At 47.1% G+C, this 12647-nt stretch overlaps 1 protein-coding gene across 1 annotated transcript in view; it reads left to right on the top strand.

Annotated features, from left to right (window-relative positions):
- Nucleotides 1-773: 773 nt before the first annotated feature.
- The window catches only part of SNX31 (sorting nexin 31), a 53944-nt gene continuing 42070 nt past the window's right edge, over nt 774-12647 (top strand). The window contains exons 1-3 of the mRNA XM_058668367.1: nt 774-839; nt 940-1014; nt 9299-9413. Of these exons, the coding sequence (XP_058524350.1) occupies nt 774-839; nt 940-1014; nt 9299-9413 (256 nt within the window). The remainder of the gene's footprint in view (nt 840-939; nt 1015-9298; nt 9414-12647) is intronic.

The raw sequence follows: 12647 nt of genomic DNA on the forward strand, positions 1-12647 counted from the left end.
ACAGTGTTGGCAGGCTAGTAACTGGTTCCTACCTAAAGCAAATGTCCCCAGGTCAACAGAGGTCAGAATCCTGGGCAGGAGCCCATTTTTGACTTCAGCCTTTTCCTTTTTTTTCTTGGCCCCCAGGTCCCCTTACCAGGCTGTGTCCCTAGCAGACAACTTCCCTGCTAGGGGTGTGTGGCGTGGTGGGGGCGGGGCAGGCTGGCCACGCCCTCTCGTGACCCTATTGCTGACGCGTGTGCCCCAAGAGTGCACTTTCATGGTTAGTTTAAGGAACTCTGAAAGCCTGTTTAAAACAAAACAAAACAAAACAAAAAACAAAAACAAACCTTGGATTTTTCTCCCCAGAGGGATTTGGCCCTCTACCCCTACCTCCTTACCCCAACACCCTCTTCCATGCCCCTCTGCCACTCCCAAGGACTCCAAAGCGCTGAGGGAGTCTCTTAAAGTTGATTGCGCCCCCAGGCTCCAGTAGGCACCTGTTCTGCCCGTTGGCTGCCCTCGACGCTGGAGGGCCGGCTGGGCCGGGACCTTGGACGCACTCCGCCCACACCAGTCCCGGGGACTGCGTTCACCTGCTGCAGGGGGAGGGGACGAGGAGAGGGGTGCGGTCCGGCCCGATCCCACCGGCTGTCAAGAGCTCCTCCCCCAGGAGGTGTAGCCAGCCCCGGTGGTGTGCCCCCAGCGGGGAGAAAGGCCACCCGTCTTGCCGAAACCTGGTTGCTGGAGCCACTGCAGGTGCATCAGGCGGTGCTGCTCCGAGCCCACCAGCCATGAAGATGCACTTCTGCATTCCGGTGTCCCAGCAGCGACCCGACGCTCTGGGGGGCCGCTATGTGGTGCGGCCAGGCGGGAGGTGGTCGGGCTGGGAGGGCTGAGGGGTCCGGGGACAGCGACCTCGACGGCTCACCTGGGACGGGACGGGTTGTGTGTTTGCAGCTGTACTCCGTGTACCTGGACGGCTTCCTTTTCTGCCGGGTGCGCTACAGCCAGCTGCATCGCTGGAACGAGCAGGTGAGCAGTCGGAGTGGGGAGGTAGAAGTGTGCCCCAGGACGCCAGACTCCCTTGAGACACGGGACTTTTCAAGTCCCGGTCCCCAGGGTCGTGGTGAGGACCCGGTGTGACCTGCTCTGCAAACAGCTCTGTGAGCACACACTCACACTCCTGATCACCTCTAGCTGAGAACTGAGAGAGCTGGATGCAAGTGCTTTTCCCTGCACAGTGCACCAGCTAGGGTTCAGAGTCTGCCATGGGTGAGTGGGCTCCCTTACCTCCCGGCCTAAGTTCCCTTTCAAACTGTGCAGAACCCTTTAGACCAAGGTGTAGGATTGAGACTTGGGCCTCCTGTTCAGGGGTTGGGTTGATTTCCTTTCCAATGTTTCTCTAAGCTTAGCCCCTTTGCCAACGTGCCTGGCTGTTGGCTTTCAAAAGGCCACCCTCACGGGCTTCAAGTTCTGGTAGGCTGGAGACCTGGCAAGCAGATGGCTGAGTTAAGAAGTCGAGTCCTCTCTGATTTCTCAAGCTGATGTCCTGGAAGGGGTTGGGGGGAGTTCTCTGCGGGGTAGCCTGAGGTACTATTCTGTGTAATGGGTTTCATTGTTGTCATAAGGAGGTGTTTTCAAATGAGTTTTCCAAATGAGCTCAGGAGTAAATGCCAAGTTTAGGAATCAACTCTGCCCTCTATAGGATTTTTCTTTCTTATTTTTTATAAGTATTTACTTAGTTGTAAGTTAATTACAGAGAGAGGGACACACACACACACACACACACACACACACACACAGGCCTTCCATCCACTGGTTCACTCCCCAAAAGGGTACAACAACCAGGGTTAGACATTGCTGAAGCCAAGAGCCAGGTGTTTCTTCCAGGTCTCCCAAACAGGAGCCCAAACATTTGGTTCATCTTCCATTGCTTTTCCAGAGGGCATTAGCAGGGAGTTGGATTGGAAGTGGAGCAGACAGATAAAGGCCATGCAGGTGGCTCCTTACCCTACTACAGCCCAATGCTGACCCTTATTCTTTTGGGGGGAATTTTAAAGAACACATACCTGAAACATCGAAGAAAAGCATGAAGCAGACAGAAATGCTCTATCCAGAGGTGTCAGACAACAGCAAGTTAGAAAGAGTCCTACTAAGCCCTGCGTTTCTGATTGATTGACACCCCTGCTGTCCACACCAGCTCAGACCTCTGCACCTCCTGTCCGCAACCAGCTCGGTTTATACTCTCGAACGCTGAAAATATCACCACGGCGTGCCCTCTTGTGCCTAAATCCTAGTGTAGAGGCGAGAAAACCACTGATGAATTCCAGAAGTGGTCTCTGTGTTGCCAGAGCCTGCGACCCATCACAGGTCATGGGGACAGATGACACAATGAAGAAAGGCGGTGGATGCAGGTGTTTGAGCGCCAAGAAGCTGCCTGAGGGAGAAGCATACAGGGGGAGTGGCGAGGACTGCAGGTGGAAGATGCAGGTGGGCATCTTAGAGGGAGAGGAGAGAAAGGCAGACTAGGGATTTGGAGGCAGGAGGCAGGGATCATACCCCCATCCCCAACCCCCTCGTCCATCTTCCTGGAATGAGAAAGTGGCCATTACAAAGTGCCAAACCCAGGCAGCAAGGAGAGTGTGGGGGTGTCTGGTTCCTTGTTCCTGGTTCCTGGTTCCTCTCCTCGCCTCGCCTCTCCTCTCCTCGCCTCGCCTCTCCTCTTCTCCGCTCGCCTCTCCTCTCCTCGCCTCGCCTCTCCTCTCCTCGCCTCGCCTCTCCTCTTCTCCCCCTGTTTCTCCTCTCCTCCCCGTCTTCTCCCTTCTTCTCTCCCCCCACGTTCTGTCCTCTTTCCGAGCTATAGTTTATATGTGTGCTCGGTTTTTACTATAGTCCTATGAGCTAGAAAATCAAAGCACAGTTTTCCCAAAGTTGTACTCAGAGTGTTGAAGCCAGGCTTTGTTCTTCAGGATCTACTCTGACCCATTGCATTACATAGGTAGCCTCTTACTAACATTGGAAAAATAATTTAGGCTTACTCTGATGTGCCTGTACTATGTTTTGGAATAACTTTAGTAAGTTCCCTCATTTTAAGTGCTCTGTGTGATGAATTTTGTGATCGCCTACAAATTCCCCCTGCATTTGTCAAGGTAGAGAAAACTCACTTCTTCTATAAGTTCAGTTGGGGCTGGTGTTGTAGTATAGTAGATGAAGCCTCTGCCTGTGGTGCCAGCATCCCATATGAGTGCCAGTTCGAGTTCTGGCTGCTTCACTTCTGATTCTCCTCCCTGTTAATGACCTGGAAAATGAGCAGAGGCTCTCTCAAGTCCTTCAACCCCTGCACCCACGAGACAGACCAGGAAGAAGTTCCTGACTCTTGGTTCCTGGCTTCAGACTAGCACAGCTCTGGCTGTTACAGCCATTTTCGGGGGTGAACCAGTAGATAGAAGATCTTTGTCTCTCTTTCTCTTTCTGTATCTCTGCCTTTCAGATAAAAAAAAAAATCTTAAGAAAGAAATAAAAGTTCACCTTTGTTCCTCTCCACTCACCCTCCCACCCTCCGCCTCCCCAAGCTCTGGTATCAGAGTTCTAGCCCCAGGGTTTGTCTTAGAACATCCAGCAATCCCCCTTGAGATGGGCAATGCAGCCGCAGGCATCACTCCTACTTCATAACGAGTCTGTGTATGGTCATGTGATTTAGCAGGTCAGAGTACAGGATCGCCATTGATGTTTGCCTTTCCAGGGAATAAAACCTGTTCTTTTTTTTTTTTTTTTTACAAATCATATTTTTTTATTAATTATTTTGCATTATGTGACAGTTTCATAGGCTCTGGGAATCCCCCCACCCCTCCCCCTCACCTCCCCCCTGGTGGATTCCTCCACCTTGATGTAGTATTACAGTTCAGATTCAATCAAGATTCTTTCCTTGCAAATGTATACCAAGCATAGAGTCCAGCTACTTATTGTCCAGATGGGTTGAACAGTTTCTTGGGGAGACCATTTCTGGTCCGAAGTTAGAGCTGGTAGAATATCATCCCAGTCAATTAAGAGACCCAATATAACATCAACAGCAATTTGCAACATTATGGAATTGACATGGTTTTGAGTAACCAGTATATTAAAACAACAACAAAAAAAAGGCAAGTTCTTAACCACAACCTATGATTAGCTCATTGACATTTCAATTTTAGTTTATATACAGGACTGGCTGCTATGTACCTTAAAATGGCTATAAGGTACCATTCAGCTGTCTCGTGTCTATTTCATTTTAGCATTTAGCCATTTGTTGTAACACCTGTTCTTTTTGAGTACCAGTGTGGCCCAAGCACTGCGAGACACGGGATTGAGTGAGTGGTCTTTGTTTTTTTCTGAGTCACCCAGAGTCTGATGCCAGAAGGTGGTGTGATGTTTCCCAGCTACTTCTTTGCTGGCTCTTCTTCTTCCATGAAAGATGTGAAATGGCTGAGAATTCTTCATCTGATTTAAAACAAAGATCTATTAAAAAGGAGACAACATACAGGTTCCTTCTGTGGTGTGGTGTGGTGTGTGTGTGCATTTACGCAACAGAGAAGGAGAGAGCACGCGTGTGAGAGAGAGAGAGAAAAAGAGAGAGAGATATTTTCTTACTGGCAAGTTCAGCATCCCAGTGGACTAGAAAGCCCTTCCCTCTGAATTCACTGATTGACCCATTGACTAAGGATTTTGTTTTGACTGAGTTCCCATAACATGCTGTTTGCTGTGTTAAGACTGACCTTCACACATCCAGACTGTGGCTTTAAGACTTAGATTTCCATTTGGAGATGAAGGAGGGCTGTCTGGCCCAGGTGAGGCAGCTCCATGTGTGGGTCAGTCAAGGGATGTGTATAGAAGCTAATGCCTGGAAGATGGGACCTGGCAACAAGGCAGGTGTTGTCTTGAGGCCAGCCACAATCCGAGCTCTTAGCTGTCAAAGTCTCCAGCCTCAACTGGGGAAGACTCCCTGGGGCCTGGCAGCTCATTCCTTCAGCTCCACCTGCTGCTGACTGCTACCCCTTCCTCTGTCTTGTCAGCTCACTGGCCCAACATCTTCCTGTGCCTTTAGATTGGTGAAACGAGTTTGATTTATGTCCCTGTCTATACCCACCCACCTAAATGGATACATAGACATGTGTGAAAGAAACACTGAATCCACTCACACCAACAGTATCTTGGTTGTGTATGCCACGTGAGGCCCTAGGAACAGGATGCCTAGCCTCTTGCCCTCTGTGAATGGCAAGTGGGATAATGGGATAAGTCAGGAAAGCTGGCAATGAAGGTTTTGACCGGAAGGGGGTGCTCCACAAGTGTCTACATGCCCCATTGGCTCTGTCCTGCCTGGTACTGAGCAGACACCCTGCTGCTCTCTCCCCCTGATCCAACCTGATTCCCTTTCCTCTGCTACCCTACCAAGGCTGGCTCACTCATTGCCTCTGTCTGGTTCACTTTGGGAATACCCTTAGTTTCTGGTTCTCTCACATACCCTTTGTCAAGACTTGCCTCCTGTAGGAAGTCTACTTTGATCTGCCGATTCATTCCCCAAATAGCCTTAACAGCTGGAGCTGGGTTAGTCTGAGCTAGGACTGGGTCGTCTGGGTCTTCTATGCTGGTGCACAGAAGAGTTTTGGCCATCCTTTACTGCTTTCCCAGGTGTATTAGCAGGTAGTTAGATCAGAAATGGAGCAGCTGGGACATGAACTGGCAAAGGGCTTGTGTTTCCCGCTCTGATTGCTTGAGAGTGCTGCCAGCTTTCATAGCTGATCTGTGTGCCTGGGAAGGCTTCCGTGTTAGCAAAGCTCAGCAGGCAGGGCCTGTGCTTGACTTTGAGCAAATGTAACTGCCCAGTTCACTGTTCCTCCCCCCGCCCCTCCCGAACAGAATCAGAGAAGGAGCAGTAAGCTTTTCTGAGTTGGGAGAGTTTGTGCCCCAAGAAGGGCACAGCCACTTTAACAATTGCTGACTTTTCCCCTAGCCACGGGATCACAGTAGGACGGGAGGGGTCAGCTTTGGGTGCTGCTCTGCTTTCGGCAGATAAAAGCAGCCCTGCTGTCTCCAGGCTGCGGGGATTGGAGGCCATGGGAGAGGCTGCAACATGTATGAACACATGCCAATTGCCTTTTAAACATCACTGAATCAGTTAATCAAGAAACAATTGCAGGCAAAGAAGATACATCTCTGCTTTGGTTTAACAGAATCAGCAGAGAGGGGGAGGCATCCATCCGGGCTGTTGGATTAGCTCTGCCTGGCATGACGGGCCAGGGATGGTGTCTGCTATGGCAGGGCAATGTTCTTGTGTTCCAGAAAAACTGTTGGTGCTGTAATATTCTGTGCTAGGTTCACGTAGCTGTGGGGTCAGTGAGTGGTTGGAATGAGATGAGGGTCCAGGGAGAAGTGGGAATGGCCTATGTTTCCACCCACAGAAGGTTACATTTGTAATATGGAGTGTCCCATTCTGCATTTCCTCCTGTCATTCCCCCAACCTTCTAAATGACTTTGTAAAAATCCTAATTTGCTAAGTTTGTAAAGTTCAAAGGGCTTTGACACATGCACATTATCATGTATCTGCAATTCTGTATCATACAGGGCAGTTTTATTGCTGAAAAAAATTCCATATGTTTCGCCTCTTAAGGACTCCCTTTCCTACCTGAAACCGTGGGGGACTGCTGATTTCTCTGCTGATGCTCTGCTCTTGCATTTTCCAGAATGTCACAGGATTGAAATCATGACAGTATATCTTTTTTTCAAATTGGCTTCTTTCACATAGTACTATGCACTTAAGATTCATTTATGTTTATTTGTGGTTTGTTAGCTCATTTATTCCCGTTGCCAAGTAGTGTTTCATCGTGTGGATGTATCACAGTTTATTCATTGATTCACAGGTCAAAGGACATTTCATTGCTTCTGGTTTTGAGAGTAATGAATCACACTGCTGTAAACGTTGTTGTTCTGTGGACATGGCTTTCAGATTGGTTGAGTAAATACTTCAAACTAGGATTGCTGGATTATGTAGTAAGACTATGTTTCGTTTTGTAAGGAAGTTCCAAACTGTCTGTTAAAACTGCTGCATTTCCTGCAGAACATTTGATTTAAGGTTTCTTTAAATCAGAAAAATAGGGGTCATTGCCATGGTAAAGTAGCTAAGGCTCTGCTTGTGGCACCAAGATCCCATATGGGGCTACTTCGTTTCTGATTCAGCTCTTGGTTTATGGCCTGGGAAGGCAGCAGAGGATGAACCAAGTCCTTGGGCCCCTGAACCCAAGTGGGAGACCCAGAAGAAGCTCCTGGCTCTCAGCTTCCAATAATCTTTGCCCCAGCCATTATGACTAATTGGGGAGTGCATCAATGGGCGGAAAATCTTTGTCTCTCTGTAACTCTGCCTTTCAAATAAAAATAAAATCTTTGAACAAACAGAAACAGAAAAATAAATATTGGCCTCAAAGTCTCTCTAAAAATCAAACAACAACCCAACAATACACAGACTGATCCAGTGGAACCTTCCGTGCACTGTCCAATGTAGTGGCAACTTGCCATATGTCTTGTATCTGCTGGACACTTGAAAAATTATGCCAGCCAAAGAAGTGAATTTCAAACTTTTATTTTTGTTGTTAAAAGGTACCCCTTTGGCTGGTGGCCAGCATATTGTTTGGTGCAGTTCTGGGCCACAGTGAGGACTCTGGCTTTTGCCTGAGTGAGTTGAGAAGCCCTGGCCATTCTGGGTAGGATAGTGGAATAATGTGACATGCGTGTTCTAGCTATCACTTTGCATGCTGGGTCAGGAATAGCCCAAAAAGGGTAGAGTACAGGATCCAAAAGACTGGTGGGAAGGCTGCTACCATAGTCTGGGAAAGAGATGGCAACGCCTTGTATCAGGGTGATGATGGGCGTGGAGAGAACTAGATTTCCCACCAACTTTGAAGTCAGAACCCATGTAAGGTAAATAATGACAATACGTATTGTATTTGTGCCAAAGTCCCTGGAGTTAAGATTCTTATCTGTTTGAAGTTTCATTTCTCTCAAGTCTGCTTTCCGTTTTCTGAAAGCAACTGCCTAGGGCAATAGTCAGATTTCAGCCCGCTGTTCCATAGCACTGTGTAGAAACCCAACTGGGGTTCGGGGTGTGTGTGGGTTCTCTTGTTCTGGAGAGAGTGATGTGGCTTCACCTTCAGATTGGGCTGGAGCGATGACGCATTTTGATTCTTCATTTTAAAGTTCTATTCTAGGCATCCAATATTCAGCATCCATAAAAGCAGCCATCATTGATTCAAGCCCATGGACCTTCCACTTACATAGGACACCCGATGATGCTCCTGGCTCCTCAATTGAGCCTTGCCCATTCCTGGCTGTTGCAGCCATCTATGGAGTGAACTAATGAATGGAAGATCTCTCTCTCTCCTCTCTCTCCCTCTCTCTTTCACTCTCGCTCTCACTCTCTGTAACTGTTTTGAATAAAAACAAACAAGTGAAGGAGTCAGCACTGTGGTCTTGAGGCATGTATGAGGGAGGAACGGGAGAAAGGGCCCATGTGGGTTTGTTTTGGTATCATATGTCAACCTTATGAAGATTCTGCCACCAGCACTGTTTAGTAGAAATACCATGTGTACAACACACATAATCTCGACTTTTCTAGTAGCCACACTAAAAGGGTAAAATAAATCAGCAGAATTAACTTTAATATCGTATTTTAGTTGATCTATTACATACAGCTATTTTCATTTCAACATGTGCGCCCAGTGACAACAAATTCTCAGTGAGCCATTTTCTTTGAAATTTTAAAAATAACTCTCTGAAGTCTGGAATGGATTTGACCCCGAGAGCACATCTCAACTAACACGAGCCACATTTCAGTGCTCACTGGGTCCTAGGTGGCAGGTCCCTATCATGTCACATAGCACTGCTGTGTTGCCCAGTTCAGCTTTGGTGGGGTGTGATGGAAGGGTAAAAATGCTAATTATCATCACTGATAGAGCAAAAGCACTCTTTTGGAATGAATTATTGCAAAAAGAAATACTGTATGGTAAGCAGTCTTGTAAGACATATGAAAAATAAAAGTACACCCCAACTCAACCAAGCTTAGGTTAGGAGCTGTCTGTCCGTGATGTGTCTAATAGTACTTCTAAGACACATGCTAGAATACATTTCTCCATCAGAAAATAAAACTATCCCCTTCTTTTGTCTACCAGGAAGGGTAAATATCAACTGAAGTGCTGGGCGGTGACTTGCCATGGAAGGGGGAAGAAACATTGGTGTCCTATCCACCTTGACTTGGACACTTGGTTCTCTGTGTGTTTTCTGGCTCTTTCAGCTGAAGCGAGTCTTTGGGAACTGCCTGCCACCCTTTCCACCCAAGTACTACCTGGCCATGACCGTATCCATGGCCGATGAGAGGAGAAACCAGTTGGAACAGTATTTGCAAAATGGTATGTATTTGATGGATAAGCTACACACCACAGAACTCACCCATTTAAAGCATACTAGCATAAAGCTCTGAACATTTACATAATTGTGTGTACCTCACCTTAATCTAATTTTCAATCAAACAACAGCATTACTCCAGAAAGAAATTTTTGTTTTAAATGTTTATTTTATTTGAAAGGCAGAGTTATAGAGATAAGGAGAAAGAGAGAGAAAGGGAGAAACAGAGTTCTTCCATCCACTGGTTCACTCCCTAAATGACTGCAATGACTGGGGCTGTGCTAGGCCAAAGTTAAGAGCCAGGAGCTTTTTCCAGGTCACCCATGTGGGTGCAGGAGTCTTAGCACTTGGACCATCTAATGCTGCTTTCCCAGACCATTAGAATGGAGTTAAATTGAAAGTGGAGCAGCTGGAACTCAACAGGTACCCTTATGAGATGCCAGTGTCACAGGTAGCTGCTTAACCTACTATGCCACAGTCACTGGTCTCCAGAAAGAAATTTTGTAATTATTAGGGGTCAGGCCAGACCCTGTTCCCTCCTCACCCAGTCATGGGGAATAGCACTCTGATTTCTTTTTTGTTTGTTTCCAAATGGCTTGAGTATTCCCCAGATATTGCCTGTGCACATAATCATGTGTACACGGCTCCTGGTTTGTACTTTATCGGAGGGAGTTAAGACATTTTCCTCCACCTGATGTTTTATCCAGAGTATGCAGAGTATGTAGGAAATTTCTGCATACTCTCACTGTTTTGAAATGTTCACTTTCTATATTTGCTTCGTTATTCTTTTCCCCATGGCTATGTTTTGTGCTGGCATATATATATACAGTATTTTTTGAAGTGCTTGTACACAGCTCAGCCACTAAACACTTATTTTAAAAAGAAATGTCTATGTCTTTTTAAAAATATTTATTTTTATTGGAAAGACAGGTTTACAGAAAGAAGGAGAGATAGAAATATCTGTGTTCCTTTCTCTGGTTTACTCCCCAAGCGGCCGCAATGGCTGGAGCTGAGCCAATCCAAAGCCAAGAGCCAGGAGCCTTCTGGTCTCCCACACAGGGTGCAGGGTCCTAAGCCTTTGGACCATCCTCCGCTGCTTTTCCAGGCCACAGGCAGGGAGCTGGGTGGGAAACGGGGCTGCTGGAATTAGAACCTGCACCCAGCTAGAATCCCAGCGTGTGCAAGGCGGGGACTTTAGCCACTAGGCTACCACTCCAGGCCCAGCCACCAAACTCTTAAATATTTCTCTGTGTATTTTCTAAGATCAAGGACAGTCTCTTAGGTAACCACAATATAGCTATCAAAATCAGGAGAGTAATATTGTCACAATAACATTATCTGGAGACCTTATTCAAACATCATTAACCATCACACTTACGTCCTTCACAGCAAAAGACAAGGAGTTGTTGCTTTTGAGTATTTGTCTTTAACTCCGTGAGTGAAAATTTTGGATCAGGTTTTTCCCATTTGTTCTCTTTAAGTAGAGATTATGCTTCTTTTTAGACTTATTGAATCAGCCTTTTGAAGTTCAAAATGCAAGCCCAGAAACCATTATTTAAAATTTGTTTATTTATCTGAAAGGTAAAGTTGCAGACAAGTTGGGGAGAGAGAGATATCTTTCATCTGCTGGTTTACTCCCCTGATGGCTGGGTCTGGACCAGGCTAAAGCCAGGAGCCAGGAATTCCATCCGGGTCTTCCATATGGGTGCTCAAGCATTTTGGCCTTCTTCTGCTGTCTTCCCAGGCACGTTACCAGGGAGCTGGATGGAAAGTGGAGCAGCTGGGACTTGAACTTGTGCTCGTACAGGATGCTGGTGCTGCAGATGGTGGCTTAATCCACTGCATCCCAGTGCTAGCCCTGTCTACAGGCACCTACCTATTCCAGTAGCTGTCCCTCCTTGCCCACAGAGATGAATATCACACATGACATGAATATTGCATAAAGCAAAATGGAGGGACTTTGTGCCTGTTTCAGAGAAAAGAGTTGGCCTGTTACATGCAGAGATTCTCCAACGTGTATGGGAAAATGTGGCACTGTTTGGGAAAAGAGGCTCCCATAACGTGATCAGACCGTTCTGGGTTTGACTGCTGCTCGTAGGCATCCTTGGATGATCTCAGGAAAGCAGCAGTCCAGAGAAAAGAAATGTGACAATGATGACAAGTTAGCTCCACTCCAGGGCAGGATCCAGGCGATGCCCGCTGTGTTTGGCAGAGTGGGTCAGAGGAACCTGGGAGAGCAGCACCTTGGAAACTGAGCTCTCACCAGGCATCTGCTCTGTCTGTTCTGGCCGCAGCCCATGGCTGCTGATGTTTTGCTGTTTAAGCGGCAATTATTTGAAAGGCAGAGCATCACGTGGGGACAGGGAGTAGAGAATAACAGGGAAATATTTTGTCTGCTGGTTTGCTCCCTAGTGGCTGCAAAAATCCAGGGCTGCACTGTGCCCAAACCAGGAGCCTGGAGCCCCAGTCTGTCTCCCATGTGAATGGCAGCAGCCCAAGCACTTGGGGTGTTTTCTGCTTTCTCAGGTGCATCAGCAGGAAGCTGGATTGGAAATTTACACCAGTGCTCTGATATATGGGATGCTGGCATCACAGGCAGAAGGTTAGTACACTGTGCCACATTGCCAGCTGGGTTTTCTGGCATTTTAAAAGAAAGAGCCATATATTTCTCTGACTATGGAAGAGTAAGCCACTCTAAGTCTCTCTGACCACCTCAGAATGCCTTTTTGATAACCTCTTGAGAGCTCTCATTATTGCAAGAGGTATTCTCAGCGTGATTTGGAATTTTTCAAATTGCTAGTTGTCTTGCTAAGTTTGTAGTCTAGACTCGGATCTACATTTAAGTTGTAGGGACACAGTGAAATAAACTGTCGCTTACAACGCCCGCATGTTGTCTCTGAGCACCCAGGTTGAGTCCCAGCTATGTTGCTTCATATACAGCTGCCTGCTAACGCAATCCAGGCCTCCTGGCTTTGGCTTGGGGCAGCTCCAGGCACTGCAGACTTTTAAGGAGTGAACCAGTGGGAGTAAGATCTCTCTCTCTCTCTTTCTCTCTCTCTCTCTCTCTCTCTCTCTTCTTTCTAGTCTTAAAAAAATATCAATAAACCTAAAAAAGAGATTATTTTGGTTTTTTTAATTAAGTTCGTTATCACTCAGACAGGGCAGCAAGGTGGATGTAGAACAGTGTGGGGATGCAGGGTCCAAGTAAGATTTCTGGGGGCCCCGTCACCCTGACTTGT

Source organism: Ochotona princeps, chromosome 9 (assembly GCF_030435755.1).
Source record: "Ochotona princeps isolate mOchPri1 chromosome 9, mOchPri1.hap1, whole genome shotgun sequence".
Lineage (NCBI taxonomy): Eukaryota > Metazoa > Chordata > Mammalia > Lagomorpha > Ochotonidae > Ochotona > Ochotona princeps.